General features: G+C 38.5%; 1 protein-coding gene across 6 annotated transcripts in view; it reads right to left on the bottom strand.

Annotated features, from left to right (window-relative positions):
- Positions 1-3,851: 3,851 nt before the first annotated feature.
- Positions 3,852-12,644, bottom strand: part of LOC118160802 (solute carrier organic anion transporter family member 1C1-like) — a 29,055-nt gene continuing 20,262 nt past the window's right edge. For 5 of the 6 annotated variants that reach the window (XM_035315787.1, XM_035315786.1, XM_035315788.1 and 2 more), the window contains 5 exons: positions 12,114-12,279; positions 11,384-11,568; positions 7,475-7,539; positions 5,698-5,815; positions 3,852-4,624 (listed from right to left, as the gene is read on the bottom strand). In XM_035315787.1, coding sequence (XP_035171678.1) covers positions 4,402-4,624; positions 5,698-5,815; positions 7,475-7,539; positions 11,384-11,568; positions 12,114-12,279 — 757 coding nt within the window. In that variant the 3' untranslated portion in view covers positions 3,852-4,401. The remainder of the gene's footprint in view (positions 4,625-5,697; positions 5,816-7,474; positions 7,540-11,383; positions 11,569-12,113; positions 12,280-12,644) is intronic. The other variant, XM_035315789.1, reaches the window with a different exon arrangement.

The following is a 12,644-nucleotide window of genomic DNA, read 5'->3' as shown; positions in this document are numbered from 1 at the left end:
TTTATTTATTTATTTATTTATTTATTTATTTATTTATTTATTTATTTATTTATTTTTAATGGCAGCTAAGGCTTTTCTTTGTTCCAGAAATGGTTTAGTATTGGATGAAGAATTTATTGATACAACACTTGGTTAGCAATGCTCTAGAGCACCAGCAGAGAAGATCAACCTAAGTCAGACCTACATTTCCTCTAGCCCCAAGGCTCTTGTTGATCGGGGCTGCTACATGAGCAAGGGGAATGCTGGGAGCTGAGAGTGACCCAAGCACAGGCTATATCCCCAGCACCTGATCAGGGTGAGCAGAACTGTGGCAGCAACAGTCACCAGTCCCAGCCTCAGTCCAGTGACCTAAAGGCGAGGTGCATATTCAGGCCCTTGGAAAACCCTGGAGGCCCAGACAGTAACAGGAAGAGCAAGGGAGAGTGTTGAGCACAGGCAGACCTCCAAAACGGCTGTAACTACTGTTTACCTTTGAACCCATGTATACAACATTTCTTTGTGGTGATTTCTCACATCGTACACATACTGTATGAAAATCCAACTCCTTTGTTTTGAACATCTCCTCTACTATCGTGGTTTGGTACTCCCTAGTATTTGTATTGGAAGGGATTGTGAGCTGCTGAACCCTAGCAATACTTTCCATGCCACTCCATGTTCTCCGTTTTGTTACTTTTTTCCACACTAAGCAGGCCTAATCTCTATTCTGTTGGTCATCCTTGTATCCACATACGTATTCATGCTTTGTGTGCTCTTTCACTGCCCAGGGATTTCATTTTTTTACTTTTTGACCTGGGACTTCCTGAGGTGGCCTCTATACTTTAAAAAGCCTTCAATACATATTTTTCTCTTTATCTAGTCACTGTTTAAACATATGTAAACTTTTATCCCCATAATTCTACTATTTGTGAGGTGAATCAGTACCTCTGTTTATTTATTTTGCTAGCTTTTAAGATCCTATTGTGCTCTTCTTGTATTAAACAACTGTGCTCACTTCCTTCTTATTGCTTATGATTTTCAGTAATTTTTTTGTATTTGCACATACTTTTAAAATACCTCTGTGACTTAGCTACTATATACTGTGTACTTCATAGCTTCTAGAAAAGAGTAACATGTTTAAAATTTTAATGTTATGCAGAATTAAGTTGTGTGCCTCAAACAGTTAAACTGCATTGTGCCATCAACAGTCAAGCAAGCCGAAGTGATAACGTCAGTGTTTTCTCTCAGATGGTAATAATTTTGTTGCCTTTTAAAAGTGCTACAAAAGTTGTGTCATACATCAGTCTTACTCATTATTTAGAGCACATCAAGGAGGCAACCTCTCATTATTCAGCCTATTTAGTTTGATATTCCCAACATTTACTCTCTGTTTTCTGGCAATTCCCTCTGATTGAAAAGATCATATATAGCAACTTGATAGTGTCACAAGTATGGGGTAGCTGCTTTCCTTTCTGTGACCTGAAGGTACTTAATCCTGTACTGATACTTCTTTCCTTTCAAATGCTGGGAGGACATGAGCATTCAGATACATTATTTCCACAGTCTATTGAATCCATCTTTATTCCCACTTCATTGGTTAGAATTCTTTGATTTTTCCCTCCTGACATGACTAGAAATGATGAGCCTAAAAATAGGATATTTTATATCATCTGAGATGCACAGAAGAGAAAATGTTCACTGACTCACATGCCCAAGGCCTGGTTGTACATCCCATCCAGTGACATGGGTTGGTAGTCTTGTGTGCCATTTAGGATCTTTGTTATGATGATGAAGATGCATGACTACCGTTTTTACATGACATACAGCTCGTGGGTGCTTCTGAACAAGGTGGTGAGTCCCACCCTGGCCTCACAAGTTGACATCAGTGAATGGGAAATCTCCTCAGCAAATTATTTTACCAGTATTATCTTTGAAAATGAAAAGCATTTGCTTCTTTGCAGTCTCTCAGTTATGCTTTAATATTTCTAATACAAACAAATAACAATACCTGTAAATTTGGTGACCTTTGTGATGCAATATCAGTTGTAGATTTAGTTTAAGATGAGGAATTCTGGCAGGAAGAACCCAAAAGATCCATCTTCCTTGGTGCTGAGACCATGTGTTCATCTATTATAACCAATCCAGAACAAGTATCTCTGGTCAGACACCCATCCATGCATTGACTTTAATAACTGAAGTACTAAAATAAAGCAGCAGATTTGGAAAAATTTCAAAGTGAAAATGGAGTATATCTGCTTAATAACTTACAGAATCATCTTTGCTGAAAGGTGAGAGGAAAAAAGTGCTACTATTCAAACCATGAGAAAGATAAGACTTGCTGAAGCAAATTCTTTTATCATATTCCTCTTCTTATGTGTAAAGAAAATGAGTAATGGAAGTAAAACTCATGTTTTAGAAGAATCATCCACTAAGTACAGGCTTACGTACATAAGCTTAGGTTATAACATATATTTTTTTTTCCATTTCTTTCTGTTCCCGTTCCCTTCCCCTTCCTCCTTGTGAGTCTCTTTGAATAGATTTTCTTTACATTTCTGGAAATTTACTCATTTCTGTTTAGCATGAAATTATGTAAGTTTCTGATATCTGCCAAACTTTGCATTGCCTGATATGGGGAATAAACCAAGATTAAGTTTTATTTACCTTGAGACCTGTTGATATCAAGTATTGCTCTCATTCCTGGATGCTGGTGCATTATGTTATTTTTCACTGTTTTTATAACAATATGGGACCATTTTATAACAAAATGAGACCTGAGACTAGGCCACCAAACTTTGTGATTCACTGTAGCCAGAATGCTTCACTTAGTCCCATACTCAAAAATCTTCCTCATTATTTTTATTTTGTTTCTTCATTTCAATATCCAGCTATGCAAATCAGATGACCAGACACAGCTCTTCAGTGCCCCATTGCCTGCAGCCTCCAACACTCAACTGGCAGGACACCTGGTAGCCCCTGTCCTGGCTCTCCTATATTCAAGACCACTGTCTAAACAATCATGCATATGAAAAAGAGTGGGCAGCATTGGTTCTTCTTCTGTCAACAGTATTTTCTGAAGTGATGGGTCTAAATCCTTACCTTCTGCCAAGACAGGTACTTAAGCAACACCCATCTTCTTGGTATTCCTATTGAAAAGATTAGGTAGTTCCCTAATGGCACACTGTAAATATTTATCATCTGTAAAGCTCAGTAAATTCTCTGTTTATCCATCTGCCCTTTCCCATGCATCCCACAGAAGGTATTCAGCATCTGCCTCTGATCTGCAAGCTCAGCTAGGCAGCAGTGTATCTACAGTCACTGCTGAGATGCAAAAGATACAATACAAGATTGTTTTACCAGTATTATTATGAAGGGTGAAGCCTACATTTCATTACACACACTAAAATATTAATTGCTTTAAAGGATGCAGTCTCTAACGGTGCTGTCACTTTTCCAGTGCAAGCATTCTTGAGATTTTGTTCCATGCTAAACAGTCCTCCATTGTACTCCCCATCTCAAATTTATTTAATACAAAATATTGTCAAATTGCAAAAATGTCGTATACAGGAGTACTATGATATATATCTTAGTTTCAGATAACAAATATAATATATTGAAAGGAAAAGCTCCAAATCACTTGGTCTCTTTATTCATTTTATTGTTCCCAAGCTGTCTTGTCATAACCTTTTTAAAAATAAAATGTATGTAGCTCATAACAGAGGGTTATTACATTGCAGAAAATACGTGGAACTGTTCAGTACACCAAGTACTAGAAAATAGCAAGAAATTGCTGCAAACCTAAAAAAGCTCTGTTTTTCTCTTCCAGTCTTCTTTGGACAATATTCTCATGGAATTGTTTACTGTAATGACTGTAAGTGTTACAGGTTGAATTTGCATGTTGCCCAGAGCCTGTAGCTGAATTGTCCTTTCAGCAGGCCACCTTCCTCCTGTCTTACGCTGCACTGCTTGCAAAGGTGCGCTATGTACAAGAATTGGTGCAGAATATCCCTGCACCTTCCAGACTGCCAAGTCGGACTGGTAGCATGGTTGAGAGACTTTCACTGCAGCCTACCCACTACTCCTCACACACAGAAGGCAGACAACAGGCAGCAGAGCTGTTGCAGCTTGGCAAGGAGGGATGGAACTGAGGAACAGCCACAAAACCTGCTTCTGCAGCAAGCTGCACCTCCCCATCCATAACAAATCCCCTCACTTGAGTGCCACCGATTCCTCAGGACAAATGGTGAGCAGTGTTTTCAGAGCTGGACATGTGCTAAAATGCTGTATCCTTTGCTTTTGGTATTTACAAAGAAAGTTACAGGACGGCAAATATTTTCAGGGTAGATACTACTAGTTGCTTCACTGATTATGAATTTTTGCCTTGAACACCACTCACTGGATAAAGTCATGGTGGAGATCTCAGTCCTCCTAAAGCCTAGTCTCCTTTTCTGGCCAGTAAGTTGTCTGAATTAAATGGTCACTGTTGAAGAAATTATCTTTCCTGCTGTCTGTCACACAGGTGCCTCTCTCCCCGTTGGCTGAGAGGGTTTCATCTTGCGGAGCAGACCTCTTCCGGAGAACCCAAAGAACAGCAATGCTGAAGAAAATGGACATGGTGCCCAACACCAAAGTCAGCCCCAGGTACATGTATCTGAGAGAGAAATGATCAGTCAGAGCCTATCTCAAAGGCGATGTACAGGTAGAATGCAGCAAGGGCACAATTATAGTTCCATGCAGTAAGGCTGAGTGATGAACATGTTCAAGAAGTGTAGTAAGGTGGTGACCCTGGAGATGAAAATATGACAGCTCACCCAGGTCAGCTACTGTGCGGACTGTGGACAAGAAAGAGTCTCAGGCATTGACTAAGTTCCTTCTTCCCAGTGTGCTTCAGTGAGAATAATGTTAATAATTCCAGGGCAATTAATTTTTTTGGTTGTCTCATAAACAGTATCAGAGATACCAAAAACATTTGGCTGTATTTTTGGTTTTCAAGAATTAATGACAGTTGCAATATCAACAATAACAGTATTATTATGCTTTCAATAATAATATTATTATGCTTTATCAGTAATGAGTCAAGAATAAGTTTTTGTTCTTTTCTTCAAATTTTCAAAACAAGATGTTTTCTCCCTTCATGTTCCTCCCATCCCAGAGTGGGGAACTCAACAGCAACCCTGTCCTCTCTGTCCTCTCTTTGTCCTGTTATCACTGTGACAATGCCTTTCAGGAATGCAGTTTAGTCAATTACTCTCCTCTAGCAAAAATCAATAAAGACAGAAGTGCTTTAAAAGCCTTTTGATAAGCCAGGCATGGTCTGAAGCACCCTTCTCTTCCTTCTGTGGTCCAGCTCCAGTATGGACGAGTGATGAGGTTTAACAGTCCCCCCCCCCACACTTAGCAGTGTTGCTAAGAAAATTGGGGTGGGGTAGGGTGTTGGGGTAGTAGAAACCTAAGGCTTTAACTGAACTTATTTTGGCTAAAAATTAAGTGACTTCCAGCTAGTATTGAAATAGCATGGACCAAAAAAGACTAAACAACAACAACAAAAAAGAGTGCTAAAAACTGAGCATTATTAATTTTGCGGGTCAGTCTCTTTCATTCAAGATCAATTTTTTCACCCAAATTTTCTGACAGAAATTATCCTACCCATGCTCGCTCTAGCGAGCACTACTTTCATGTAGTTAAAGAAAGCAAGTTAAGAAATGAATGGAGAAGAGCTGTTACCTGAGTGTGCTGGAGTGATAGAGTCTACATGCTCCTCTTCCCCCACATCGTTTGCTTCCCCATTTCAGGCAAGTGGTATCTATTGCCACTCCAAAATACACTGGGGCTGGAATTCCAGCTGTGTGTATTTAATGAAAGAACAGAGGCAAGAAGATTACTTTCTAGAGTGACTAGTTCTGCTTTAGATGCATGTTAATGTAGGATACTAAATGATACATTCAAATAGCAATGATCCTTGACAGTTGTTTCTAATTTAAGAAGTCATGCCTTGCTTTGCCCAGATAAGCATACTCCTTTACTCCCCATGAGAAATCAGGATGGGGCCTAAAATGCAGCTGATCATCAAAAAGCCTGTTGAAGTCAACAGGAGAGTGAATGCGATGGCTTGTTTGCCTTATCCTCTAGGACCCCTCTGTAAGGAGATATTTCTCCTTTCTTTAGAGCAATGGAGCCTGTTCAGTTTGGGGGTCATCCTGTGTCTCAGAAGGGGTGGGTGAAGAAGGCAGAAGACAGTGGGGCTGGGAGCCTACAAGGGGGCTAGAGGTATTCTGCAAGTATTTTGAAATCCTACTGAGGCAAACCTATAGCCTAAAGGAACAAACCTATAGCCATGCTTGTGGGTGACGAAATGGAAAATCCTTTCTTTGGTAGCTGAAGTAGACAACCTGGGGATCCAATGATGGCTGCTGGAGAAGAAAATAAGCCTAGAGGGAAGAATCTGATCTGCAAAGTTGTTATGAAAAAGGAACCAATAGCTTGTTTTGATTTCATTTCATCTGCCTCAACCAGCACATCTAAGTCTGCTCCATTTACATAAGTGACTTGCTTCTTGCTAGTTATTATCTTTTTTAATAAAACCTAGAAGATTTTCAAGTTTCCAGTTTATTGGCATCTCACAGTACCCTTTACTTCAAAGAAAGTTTGTAGACAGCTCTACCACAAGGCTGCAGTAAACTGTCATCTCAGGTACACTTGTACTTAGATTAATTCCCTCAGAAACTAATGAAAATATGCCTGAAAAATGATCACAGATTCTGAGCCATATTTGTTCTGTTGTGCTTACTGTTGAATAAAGAGAGACAAGAAGTAATTTTCCTCTTAGCTTCTTGGTACAAAGGATCACTTTCTACTTCTATGGGTGTAGCAGGGTGTATTTTTATTATTACTAAGACAGTTATAAGAATTACAAAATCACAGAATCACAGAATTGTTAAGGCTGGGAGAGGCCTGCAGAGGCTGACCCAACCCCTGCTTCAGCTGGGCCACCCAGAGCAGGATGCCCAGGACCACATCCAGGTGGCTTTTGAAGATCTCCAAGGAGGAGACTCCACAGCCTCTCTGGGCAGCCTGTGCTTGTGCTCCGGCACCCACATAGCACAGCAGGGTTGCCTGGTGTTTGGAGGGAACCTCCTGTGTTCCAGTTTGTGCCCATTGCCTGTTTTCCTGGCAGTGGCTACCAGCAAAAATAGTCTTCCTCCATCTTTTTTGCACCCTTCTTGCAGGTATTTATTTATGTATATTGATAAGATCCCCTGAGCATCCTCTTCTCCAGGCTGAACAGTCCCAGCTCTCTCAGCCACTCCTCATAGGAGAAGTCCTGTAGTTGTACAAATGCAAAATTGCACCACCCCCCCTTCCAAACCTTTTTCCTAATATTTATATTTTTAATCATATAATATTAACTTGTCAATTAGAAGCTGTTCTTTCCAACAATCAGTTTAATTCTAGGATAAGTGACTAGTGACATTAAAACACATATAAGTATGACTGGACTTACCAAGCACTCTTACTGCCAGGGTATAGATACCAAGTGCAAATGATTTCAAGTGTGGTTTAATGCATCTAAAAAAAAAAAAAAAAAAAAAAGTGTTAAATAAAGAACTGACTGTGGCTAATTGGAACACAAATAGAAAGCATGAGGGAGAAAGATATGTAACTTTTCCCTCCTTGATGGTTGATGGCACCAACTTCAACAGAATCACATAAATATATGAACAATGTGATATATACACTTAAATTAATGTGATTAAAATCATAACAGCAACAAGGAGTTCTAAATATCTATAGTCAATATTACATTTTAAGCTTTCAAACAATACCAGAACTTTGCATTTACTAACACAGGACAAGATTACTGGTTGTGAAATCATTTGTCATTAGATAGTCCCTTTCAATTAAACATTCTCCGAAATTATGGCTAATGACCGAGACAAGTAAAAGGTATTTAGGTCCCATACTTTCCCTGCCATATGTCTAGGAGCAGGATCACACCATTTACCACATGAAGACCATTTGCATCTGGACATTTCTGGGCTTGCAGTGGTGGCCACCACAGACATCAGTCCTTATGACTCAATATCAGCCCTACTCAGCCTTGGGTAGGTGGCTCATCTAGAAGGGTGAGCATGGTGGGCAGGAGAACAGTTGCTCTTCATGTCCATGCTAGCAATCAAGTGCGTATGGAGCCACTCCAAACATGCTCTTTCACTCAGACTACCCGGTGCAAAACCTAATCCAGCAAGAGCCTGAGTACCTGCTTAACTTTTAGCATGTGAATAGTCCCAGTCACCTGGCTGAACTGGGATGTGCTTGATATGTGTAGTGACTAACACATATGAATCATTATGGTAGCTGATGAAATGCCTGGTTGTCTCAGCCATCCTGTTCAGTATAAAAAACAGGCTGAAATTCAGTTGTCACTTTGGATTTAAACATAGCACTTTGGGGGAATGGTCTGTGTGCTCTGAAACAGGATAGACTCAGAAACTAATGTAATGGGAACACCCCTTAATGTTAATAAAGTAATTGCAGAACTTGTTCCCCAACAGTAATGTTTTGTTATTTCCCAATGTAGCTGCCAGGACAGCAGTAAGAACCCATACTGTAAATTATATTCAGGTTATCCTCCATTAATTTAATAAAAATGCAAAAGGACAAGAACAACATGTATGAAAAACAACACCAAAGTACTGACAGTCAAAAAATAATTGCGTGTCTCTCATTTTGTAACCCAAGTGCTTTGTTCTCCACTATCCTGTTATGGATTATCATCATGCAGTCTGCTACATCATGGTTTATACAGACACCACCATCTATGCAGAAATGAATGTAATATGATACTGATCTGGAAGAACAGTGTTTCGCCCTCTTATCTGACCATAGAATACTAGTGTCACAGAATAGTTTGAGTTGGAAGGAATCTTAAAGATCATCTAATTCCAACCCCTCTGCCATGGGCAGAGATACCTTCCACTAGGCCATGCTACACAAGCAAGCCTGTCTAGAAGCCCTTTTAACCAAGCATGAGAGCAGAGAAAGGAAAAACTGGAAAATAAAACCAAAACACGGATATTTGTTATGTGTTTTGTAGATTTTATATTATTTTTTTCAGATGGAAAAAAAATGTTCAAGCATTTGTAATACATTTCCACAGAAACTGTAATTCTTCGAGACCCTAAGTGAGAGCCAAACCTTTCAGGGAGATCTGAGACTCCATTTTCACTGCCTAATCACCTTCTACTAAAAGCCTGTGCTTAAACAGCTATCTGAATTGCATTTTTTTTTTCCTCCAAAGCCTAAGGTCTTTCCAAAGCTCCCTGGCAATTGTAATTAGCTTAATGCCACTAAAAAGACATTTCAGAAAGTGATTGTCACTTGGTGCAAGTGTATTTTACTGATTCTGGTCATGTAAACCCTTGAAGTATATGTCACTAAATCCTATGGAGTTTGAAGGATTTAGCTGTATTTGTGCTCCATGGCAGGTGCAACAATATCTGTTTATCTAAAATTAGCAAATTGCTCAAGTTATGGAATTTTATCAGATATGACAATGTGGAATAAGTTTACAAAGAGATAACTGGCAAAAATTAACTTAAATGAAGTCTGCAACTTGGCCTTGGGACTATTTGTTTTCTTTCAGGGAACAGAAGCACACTTTCACACAGTTCAGACAGATTTTCAGGGAAAGCCAGTCAATGATGGACTTCAGGAAAGCAAGCATGAGCTTAAAATGGATTTGTGCCCACAGGTCATTTGCAGAGAACAACAACAAAAAAAAAGTGGACTGAGCTTACTGAAACATATTTTATTTAGCAGCTCATCAGATTCTGATGCCTTTGATCCAGCAGAAAAACACATAACTTCTCAGTTTCAATTAAATGGCTCTCAAAGTAAAATGAATTTCAACAGAAATAAAGGCTACTGGAGCAGAACCAATAAATCTGGTTTGCATCTTTCATATAACAAAATGTTTTGGATTGCTATTTTCTAAATACATCCATTAGGCAGTCAGTCCCCTGGGAACAAGTAGTTAGGGCTGCAAAGTGCAGGCAACTCTGTGTGATTCAAACTCACAAGTGTTCAGCTATGAACACTCCCATACATTTCTGCAGCAGAGACAAGATGGAGAGCTGGAGTTTGATCATGACAGCAGCAGTGCCAAGGCCCTTTGTGGTACCACAGCTCTACATTTCCCAGCAACGTGTTTTATGCATAGAAAGTAAACATCACGTGGGAAGAAATGGGAAAGAAACTGCATCCCTGCCCATTTTTATACAACAAAAAATCCTGCTGTTGGTGTTTGTGGAGGGCAGTGGAGAAACATTCTCACTTCAACCATTTCTGAAGTCTCTGTGTGAATATTGCCTCTGGCTCATGGGCTGTGCTGGAACCACAGCTGAAGTTACATTTCTTTATTTAGTTCTTTCCATATAGTCTATATTCAGCCAGTTTTAGCACTATCTTTTACCATGCAGGCGTAAAGACACTGGCACTGTGACAGTTCCAGAAAATTTAATTCCAAAGCAAAGAAAATTTTGGGGTAAGAAAGCACAATGATAATAAAGCTTATTTAGAGAGTATTTACTGTTGTTTTGTTTGAGAAGTAGAATATGCCCATCTGGAAATAATGTGGAGAAAGGAACTGAGAAAGAAAGCCTTCCAAGACATAGCAGAGCAGCAGTTAGAATCTGAAATTTGCAAGAAGCTGACAAAAATCCAGATTAATCACTGGAAGTATTATATTCCTTTTACACTTTCTAAAATTAGTTTAAAAATTTATACTTGGTGATAGGCAAATAGTTCCAGCAGTTAAGTACGTAGTGGAACAATCCCTTGGGAATATCTTTTAAGAAAGCTGTGAAAGTTACAGCAGAAACAGATAGATACATTTTTTTTATTATTATTTTTACTTTTTAGATACAAATCTGGGATGTAATTATATGGAATAATACAACAGACTTGAGAGGGAGAGCTGAGTGTATATAGAGGGTTTGGGTTAGATCATCTCTTTTTACCTTGTATGTTGAAATCCATAGTAAATGAGGAAAACCAACTACCTATGAGCATACTAGAGAGCTACTTTCCATTCATGCAGCAGCCATTTAACACTGTTCTGGTAATGTAAAAGGCATTAAGGGAAGTGGAACTTGGTATAAATGAAATGACAGCTAGGCCTCCTATATCATGTTTAAAACTAGAAATGTATAGCAGATAGAGATAATCATAGTCACATCATATCAGTGGTAGAAAACTCATTGTCAAATTATGAGGATGCCTGTTGATAAGTGAAAAAATAATTTAAACTCTACTTCACATAGCTGAAAACATTTCACTCTATTAGGGAATGGAAGGAGGTACAGTATCAAAACACCTTGAAAACATGCTAGTAGAAATAATGATTGCTTACCTTAGAAGAAGTATGTATCCAGGTGTGCCACCTACTGACAAAGTATATGAAGTAATAACTGATATTACCAGAAAATACAAAAATATTTTTGGACACTCATTTGCTTTTTGACATGGTCCCATCACAGCTGAGGAGTTTCTTGAAGGAGATTCTAAAATTCCCACGCAGCTGCAGTTAAAAAATACCTGGAAGACAGCAGGTGAAACTGTGTAATAGCTAAAGCAGAATGGAAATGAATGCTTGGGAACTGCACATCATGCTTTTCCAGTTAGCCAAATGTTTAAATCCAAACTGGAAAAGATTTTTCAACAGGAAGGAGATTTATATATATATGTATATATATGTATATATATGTATATATATGTATATATATATATGTATATATATGTATATACATATATATACATATATATACGTATATATACGTATATATATGTATATATATGTATATATATATATATATAATAAACTTTTGATGAATGTATTTAGATTTTTTATTTTATTTTATTAGTATTTTTGGTAGCCAACAGCTAAAAAAACCTCCTACATTCCCTGCATGGGATTTCTACTGGAAACAGCAGTTGAGAGAGTTTTGAACATGGATGCCAAAAACCTCAGGAGTTTATGTATGTTTAGGATATGCCTTACTCAATTTCAGTTTACTCACTCTGACAGATTTAGTTATAATAGGAAAGTTACCACATCACATATAGAAATGAAAGAGTCTCACGGTGTTTTTCCCACTTCCGTTGGATGCCTGACAGCCAGCAAGACAAGCAGAAACATAGGTAATGCCATTTTCCCCACAGATGGGATCCCAGTCATTTTGGGAGCACATGCAGTCTGAGTTGCAGTCTGAGAACAGGCCTTGCTCATATCCAGATGTCTGCTTGGTTCTGTGGAAAAAGGAATCATGATGATGTTTTCTGGCAGATGTGGAAGAAATCATTATCAACTCATGAGTTTTGCTTTCTGCCAGGTGCACCTAGCCAGGCTTTGTGTCTTTAGGCCATTACAGTGTTGTCTCTTCCTATCTACACAGGAGGATAAATTCTTATTTCTCAATGATCAAAAGGATTTCACAATATCACATGACTACTGTGAGATGGTAATTACTTTATTAAGCACAGACAGCTAACAATTTCTATTCATGCATTTTCTCATATTTTCTAAGATTGCAGTTTTCTGAGGCTTGATGCATTTATAACAAAATTGGGAGAGGAAAAAAAAAAAAAAAAAAAAAAAAAAAAAAAAAAAAAAA

The sequence above is a fragment of the Oxyura jamaicensis genome, chromosome 1, assembly GCF_011077185.1.
Source record: "Oxyura jamaicensis isolate SHBP4307 breed ruddy duck chromosome 1, BPBGC_Ojam_1.0, whole genome shotgun sequence".
Taxonomy (NCBI): Eukaryota; Metazoa; Chordata; class Aves; order Anseriformes; family Anatidae; genus Oxyura; species Oxyura jamaicensis.
The sequence above is the reverse complement of the archived record's forward strand: the minus strand, read 5'-3'. Positions and strand labels throughout refer to the sequence as shown.